At 32.8% G+C, this 8,021-nt stretch overlaps 1 protein-coding gene across 8 annotated transcripts; it reads right to left on the bottom strand.

The window, feature by feature from the left end:
* Nucleotides 1-242: 242 nt before the first annotated feature.
* Nucleotides 243-5,718, bottom strand: LOC139822864 (FAD synthase). Of its 8 annotated transcripts, none has more exons than XR_011734629.1 (10): nt 3,369-5,717; nt 3,174-3,268; nt 2,936-3,059; nt 2,616-2,866; nt 2,397-2,539; nt 1,990-2,193; nt 1,713-1,898; nt 1,290-1,551; nt 851-1,185; nt 243-750 (listed from the first exon to the last, which is right to left on the bottom strand). XR_011734629.1 is itself a non-coding variant. In XM_071795011.1 (10 exons), the coding sequence occupies exons 2-9, from the start codon at nt 3,472-3,474 to the stop codon at nt 1,299-1,301; spliced, it is 1,362 nt and encodes a 453-aa protein (XP_071651112.1). In that variant the 5' UTR covers nt 3,475-3,639; nt 5,642-5,705; the 3' UTR covers nt 243-969; nt 1,290-1,298. The 8 variants fall into 8 exon arrangements, 6 of the variants coding, with proteins under 6 accessions (XP_071651112.1, XP_071651116.1, XP_071651113.1 ...); XR_011734628.1 differs by having other exon boundaries at nt 851-969; nt 3,369-5,716; XM_071795011.1 differs by having other exon boundaries at nt 243-969; nt 3,369-3,639; nt 5,642-5,705.
* Between the last annotated feature and the right edge of the window lie 2,303 nt (nt 5,719-8,021).

Genomic DNA, 8,021 nt, shown 5'->3' with positions numbered 1-8,021 from the left:
ACATGTATATCTATAATTTATGTCCGCAGGATTGTCTCTTTCTTTCAGCCCTCTGTCCGCCCACGGGCGCGGGCGCGAAGAATCTGCGAGAAGAACTGAAGAAGTGCGCGGAAGAGGGGAAAGCTAGTCGAGAATAAGTGAGTGGTTGGGCCAGGTTGGGTAGTTGCCTGAGTGAAGGCAGCACTGGACGAGGGAGGAAGAGGAGCGGACCGTTGGATCGGAAAGAAAAATACAGTCGCAAATCAAACAGAAAACACATTTTCGCTCTTTTTATACATCTTTCGCGTAAATATTTGTTCTGGAAATATACGTTCGTTTCGTTTCGTTTCCATCTCTAGTACCGGCCTCTCTTTCCTCATCTTTTTCAATGTATACAACAATGTCCATGCGTATGTGCGAGCATGCATATCGACACGTATCTTCTTGCTTATAACGCGTTAAAAATTACTGATCTTTTTACTTTCGTTGCATGTAAAGACTTAAATGTTAGAATATAGGCTTATATGTAGGATAGGTTGATAAAGGTCTAAGCTTTAATAAAGGCCTGGATGAACAACTTGCGATATAGCACGGAACAGTAAGACACGTCGACACTGCGACTCGCTCTCAATTTAAAGTTTCAACGGATAAAAGTGGGAATACTTTAACTCGGAATGAAATTTCAAAAGAATGGAACAGGGATGGTGAAGGAATAAAAGAAGACAACCTGGATGTTCTCTCTCATATCTCCAACCAGTCGGCTTTCTTCAGCTGAAAAATGTGTAATACGAGCTTGTAGTTCGCCCCCACTCTCAAAAGATACCTCGGTCTCGCCCACTCTCGCCCCACAGTTCTCCCATCCTTCCGATACCTTTCTCTTCCATGATGTACATACATTCCAGTTTCATTGCTCGAATGGTTGAGCGGACATATTGAAAACTGCACACAGATAATACAAAGTTGCTTTTGTGGGTGCGCGTCTCGATTGTCCTTAAAAAGATTAAACAATATCTGAAAACATTTTTCGATTTTTGAAATTTGGAGTTAGAATCACATTGTAACTCAGCGATGGCATTAGTGCACACAATCGACACAATCAATCTTTCTATCTTGTGTATGCTATAATATATTACAAGTTCTGCCCCATATGTTTACTGTTATGTTAGATATTATTACAATTTTTCTTCATTACGCACAACATTCATGCTGTAAAATATAACACGCAAAATAATATAAAAACAGATCATATAATACGCCTGTTGCAATTACAGTTTTTAAAATTACCATTCTTTATTACAATTACTTCTTACCATTGTTCTTTAAGCTGTCAATTTACATGGTAGATACAGCGATGAAGCAAAAGTCCATACGTCTTTCTTCGTCCAGTTGTGCAAAGGATTATCGATTTGTAATTGATTCACATTATCCATGCTGTTATAATTAGAGTTAATTTTACTTTCACCACTCTCTTCAACCTTTCCAATTAGTAATGTCGGCCGTAAGTGCGATTGAACGATCTTATTTATCTTATTATCAACTGCAGTTTCCACGGTATACATTATTAAATTATATCTAAGAAATATATAATTTAATTTTTATTTACTCCAAATATAACAAAACATCTGTTACATAATACTGATTTATATGTCGAATATATGTCAATATGTATGTCAATGAATTAGATTATATTTTTTAGACTGTAATTTTAAGAGAAATAGATTATTCTGTATTACTTGTCAACCATTTCCTTGATGAATTCTTCCATGTCAACCGGCATCTCCTTTTTGAAGTAAACCACTTGCAATTTGTTATCAGAATGTAATTGAGTTTTACATATATGAGCGAGATGAATAACAACGCTCGATTCCATACCACTATCGAAATATATTAAAACACGTTCAGGATTCTGATAAAATTGTCTAAATGTAATAAAAATTAATATATAATATGATAATATTAATATAATATCGATATAATACAATAAAATGTAAAATGTATTATCCTTTTTACCTAAGCTTTTCAAGAGATTGCTCATAAATCGGTCGATGTGAGCAATTTTGAAGAAAATTATTATACTTGGTAATACAATCTATATGCGGCGTTCGGTCAAAATTTACGAAAATATCTGCAGGATTTAGTTCGTAAAATCTTTGTTTCGCTCTTTTAGTGTCATTTTCGTTGTCACTTTCTATGGTTACAAATGCTTTAAAATACCTGCACATATACTTTGTGTTTATTTCTAAGTGTTCAAAAAAATGGCTTATTAAAAATATTTTTAAAATGCAGATTTAAATTTATGAAAGATATACACTACATTTTTTATAGTAATACTTAATATTAATCAGTATATTTACGAAAATATTTAAAAATAAAACAAGTGGTTATTATTTACAGTATAATTTCTAACTCTGCATTACCTGCAATTGTTCACTGGATAAGAACCAAAAGAAACATTGGGAAATTCTTTTACTACAGTTGATAAAGCATTTGCAAATAAATCTTCTCTAGCATCAATAAACACCTCTTCTTTTACAAATCTCTTGTTTGTAGAAAGCAATTCCTGAAATAAAGTAAGTATATACAGTACAGTTTAGTTAAAACAATTAATGAAAATAGTTTATCATAAAGATATTTACCTCATACAAATTTTGAAAGGATTTCTCAAGAAATACAGGTGAACCAGGAAATACATATATGTTTTCTAATGTAATGTATGGAAAACTATTTGGTTTGTTTGTATTTAAACCAAATTTGAGAGATGCTTTTTCAGGAATTTGAGCTATCTTATAAACAGGGGATAAAGCATCATTGATCATAAAATGATTTTTTATTATATCTACTAATTTAGGATGATAATGTAGCTTATCATTAAAAGCTTTGGCAAGACCTATGGATTAAAACATATTAAGAAACTATATAATTATTGATTATATTTTATATAATACACAATATTTACCTTTATATGTAACATCATCATGTGTTGGCCCAATTCCACCAGATGTTATAACATAAGTGTATTTGTTGGAGGCATCTTTAATTTCTTTTGAGATTTCTTCAACATCGTCGCTTATAACAGAAATCTATGAAGCAGATTACTTATTATTACTATAAGAATAAATAAGAATAAATTCTACATATTGAGATGTATGAAATATCAAGCATATAATTACCATATTATATACCTCCCTGCTTACCTTTTTTACTTTAATACCACATTTATATAATAAATTACATATGTAATGTGAATTTGTATCTTTTACTTGAGCTTTTAATATTTCATCTCCAATAACTAGAAATTTATGAATACATATTTATATATATTCTTAGAACACATAATAGTTGCTTTAAACATTTATATATAGCTTATTATATATTATATATATTCGAACCAATTATTCCTGCTGTGGGACGATTTAAACCTTTTACATAGCGCCTTGATAAGACGTATGCATGATTTCTTATATGGGTATTAATAAGACACTGATGTAAACTCATTATCACATAAAATTAACAAGTTTTATTTATATATAAAATATGTCTATATACACTTAATATATAATCTTTATTAATATGAACGTTATTATAAGGAACATTTGCAACAATATAATTTTTATAATTATCTACTTTTGATGTCACTTTTTAGAATTCAATAAAAAGTACCTGTATTTTATTTATTTTTGTTAGAAAACAGAGTTTAATAAGTTATAATCGTTTATTTATTGGCACTATAAAAAGAATAATTAATTATTAAAAGTTAAAACTTAATTAACTTAAGAAAGAGTTTGGTCAAAAAAATATTTTTGACCCCTTTTGACGGATTTTAATAAAACAGGAATCAATTAAAAGCTCATGTCAAAAGAACTCAATTATATGAAACTTATTTTAATCTCAAATCCTTGAGTCTTAGATATCGCAGTTAAAGTTGTTGTACGCTTCACGATGTGAAGGATGTCTTTTTTCTTTTTTTCTCCAATATTAAGAACATATGTTACTCTTACTGTGCTTCCAAACTCCTTAGAGAAACATTATTATTTGAACAAATTATTCAATTGCTCATTAAACTTCTCTATCTTTGAAAAAATTTTTTTTTATAATTATCGCATATTTTTTCATTCTAATCCTCTTCGATTGTTTTCTTGTATTCATATTTACTAGTTGATTTCATATGGGCACTAAAGTAAGATGTTAATACGTTTTTTTAAATCTTATTCCGCTACTGGATGTCACATTCTTGTAGTGACGGCGGGCAATATTGAAATGGGAAGTCTGGTAACATTAATAACAACATTAACATTAGCAGACTTCATAAAATAGTTTCAAATTTAATTGAAATAGGTAAAATGTTATTATATTGAACTTATTCGACCTGATAGAAAATTTGAAACCCAGGTATGCCGATATGTTGGACTTCTATCTGTACCCTCCTTTAGTTGTATAATCTTGCAACTAAGGAGCCGATGCAGATACAATTCCGCCAGCGTATTTCAACCAAGTATTTTGTTTACACTTTAGTAAAAGCAAAAATTGAGTTGATTTTGGAGTATTTCTTGTCAGTATAAAAACAGCCTTGGGACTGTAAAGGCCCCCACACAATGAAAAATATAAGAAACAAGGAACAGATATTAGCAACTAGAAATAAGAAATCAGGAATAAAGCTTTTTTACCATATATAATACCTGCGCACCGATACCGAAACTGTCGTTAAGGAGTTACAGAATCCCCGTGCTGGTGTAACATTAGACGATTTTTTGCGATCGTTAGGTATGGTTTGGTACATATACCAAAGTTGCTATCGGTGGTTGCTATTGGTTCTGGTGCAGTTTGGTACCCTTTGGTTGCTTATACCAGAGTCACGCCAAAAATCACCTATTAATACACGGCTTCCGATAAGTTTAAAATCTATTGCCTGTGTTGTTCCCTGTATTTTTCATCGTGCACCCAACTTTATTGTTGATTCTTTGGTCCTAATTGCTAATATCTGTTTCTTGTTCCTTATATTTTTCATTGTGTGGAAACCTTTAGCCTTATTGTTAGTTGTATATTGCCAATCAGGGCAATAAAATTCCTAAACACTTTGTGTGATATAAAGATTATTAAAGTCGGTTGGGAGGCCAAAAATGACTAAACGCTTTTTAAGTTAAGTTAGGTTTGATTAAAATTAATTGATTAAATGATCAATTACACGAATTTACATGGATTTGAAATTTCCTATGTATTTCTTATGCAAAACGATATTTATTATCTATTATTTTCTGCTTACAATGTGAAGCAAAGATATAAAATATTAATAAGTATTCGGGTTATTTTTCTTCCTATTTTACATTCCTATATTCTGTAACTGATTCTGTAACAGATTTTGTAACTTTTTTTGTAAACCACTTTCTTTCAATATTTAATTACTATTTTTGCGAGAAAGAGAAAGAGTTGAAACAATTTTTTATTTTTTAAATAGTATTTTTTCAAGATTATAAAATAGAATCAAATAAATATATTGTCGAAATTTCAGATAAACACAATAAATTTCATAATCTAATCTAACCTAAAAACAACACTAAAGATTAATTATATTTTTCACAGTGCCAAGTAATAATTTTTCAAAATTTTGTTATAATCCAAAAAGAAATAATTATTTTCATTAAAATCTAAGTGCAAATGTATCAACCATGTAACTATTTATATCTAATCACTGACAAGAGAGAGGTTTGTTCTCTGTGGCTGAACTTTCTGCACTAGTACGACAAGTGACACAAGTGTATATACATCCATACATATGGCTCGTGCACACGGGACTCTAGTGCACACATCACGGAAACGCTTGCCGCGTTAATAAACTTGTGGTTCTTACCAAAGCGGTACGTTGATTGGCTACTGTGTCGCTTCTTGCCGCGGTAGCCAATAAACTTTTGGTTCTTACGGAAAAGCAACACGTTGATTTGCTACCGCGTCGCTTCTTGCCGCGCGGCAAGCGTTTCTGCGTCCTGTGTGCAAAAGCACCGACGAGATACTATTAAAGACCGACAACCCTGGGTAAATTTTCGTGACTGCCCGGGGGCCCGGTGGTAATTGAAGAATACTGACATTATCGACTGTTTTGGCTATTCGACTATTCCGAAAGAAGGAGTTTTACCGGAAATAAGTTGGCAATGCAAGTTCATATTTTTTAATTTACTATAGCTCAAATGATTGCTCCCTAATTGCTCCCTTAGAATCGACGATTGCTCCCCTTTTAAGATTATTATTTTTCGAGATATTTAATAAAAACGAAAAATTTTTAATTTTTATTGAAAAACATATTTATAATAACTCTATGCAACTTTATAGGGCATAGAACGATTGCTCCTTCATTGCTCCTTATTGCTCCATCATAATTTTAATGATTTATTGCATTTTTATTGAAAAAATAACAAATTAATCATTTCACAAGGCCGCCTATTGTAACTATGGCTCGGCAGCGCATGCGCATGCTACCATAACTATGCGCATGCGCGATGGTATCTGTTAGAGCTTTTACGGATACCATAGCGCATGCGCGTATGGCTTCTGCTTTCTGCTCATGGCTCCTGCAATTTTATGTGCTTCCATCTTAACTATTTCTCGCTTCGCTCTATTGGGATTTTTAATCGCTCCATTCGTATAATTAATTTTGTATGATATTTTAGCAGAGAATAGAGATGGGCAGGCGGTTCGTGAACCGTTCAATTGAACCGGTTCACATCAAGGAACGTTTCAGAAACGGTTCGTAAAAAAAGAACCATGGTTTATTTCCTAGTTCCCAACTCCCTCCATTATATAGCATTATGGAGGATAAATGTTACTAACTAGAAATTCTAGAGATATCGAACAATCGAAGAATCGAACGTCGTACGTTATCAGAATTTGACAATCATTGGCTGCGTTTAGCCGATACTCCGCTAGCCTAGCAATCGTGAGCAGTCGCTCGTTCTTCTTCTTCTTTCTGCCCAGAAAGTTTCTAGGCAGATTTCTAATATGTGTTGATCGATGACGTTTTTTATTATTTAGTAATTATTATTTTTAGATTAAAATGTCTTGGCCCTGAGGTACGAGCAACATTTGGTATCATTTTACCAAAGATAAGAAAGATAAAAAAGGACGATGTCGGTATTGCAATCAGGATATATAAATGCCTGGAGGATCATCCACTGGGAACCTCAAAAGGCATCAACAGTGTTCAATAAGTAGATATGTTGATATTATTAAATCCGTATCGTTAAATAAAAGCAGATTAATTGACATTCAATTATTAAGAACGGAGTGCAAGGAGTATTAGCCATTTTCAATAGTAGAAGACAAAGAATTTAAGAAGTTTGTCAACCTTTTGTGCCCTAGTTATAGTTTGCCTAGTCGCAAAACATTGTCCAATTCTCTATTGTCTTCCATACACAACGAAATTATAATTAAAATAACTAGTCGATTAGCTGATTCGCAAGCCATCTGCTTAACGTGCGACGGTTGGACAAATATTAATAATATAAGTTTTTCCTGTATAAAAAAATCGAAATAAAATGATGTATGTATAAATAAACCCAAGATTTTTATAAAGAAAAAAGAACCGTAAAATGAACCGTACGAAAGAACCGACTCATTTTAGGGAGTGAACTGACTCCGAACCGCTCACTGAGATGAACCGTTTTGCCCATCTCTAGCAGAGAACTGTTTATTTTCTTGGAAAAATACATTTCTCACAGTCTTCTGCAAGTATATCCAACATAAAACGATTGCTCCTTAATTGCCCACCTGTCAGCATTGTGCATGAGCCCTTATTGACGTTAGGCTTAGTTTCCACGCGTCGCGTCATCTGTCGTTAACGTCATCTGTCGTTAACAATGACCTATTGTAGTCATTGTAGATGGGCACTAAGGCCGAGTTTTCACTGAGCGCGTCACGCGTCGCGTTATCACAAGTTAACCAATCAACACATCCCATTTTATTACATTACTTGTGACGGGATCAAAATGGGATGTTTTGATTGGTCGCGACGGATAAGGCCCGGTCTACAATGGATGTCGGAAGTCGGAGTCGTA

The sequence above is a fragment of the Temnothorax longispinosus genome, chromosome 12, assembly GCF_030848805.1.
Source record: "Temnothorax longispinosus isolate EJ_2023e chromosome 12, Tlon_JGU_v1, whole genome shotgun sequence".
NCBI lineage: Eukaryota > Metazoa > Arthropoda > Insecta > Hymenoptera > Formicidae > Temnothorax > Temnothorax longispinosus.
The sequence above is the reverse complement of the archived record's forward strand: the minus strand, read 5'-3'. Positions and strand labels throughout refer to the sequence as shown.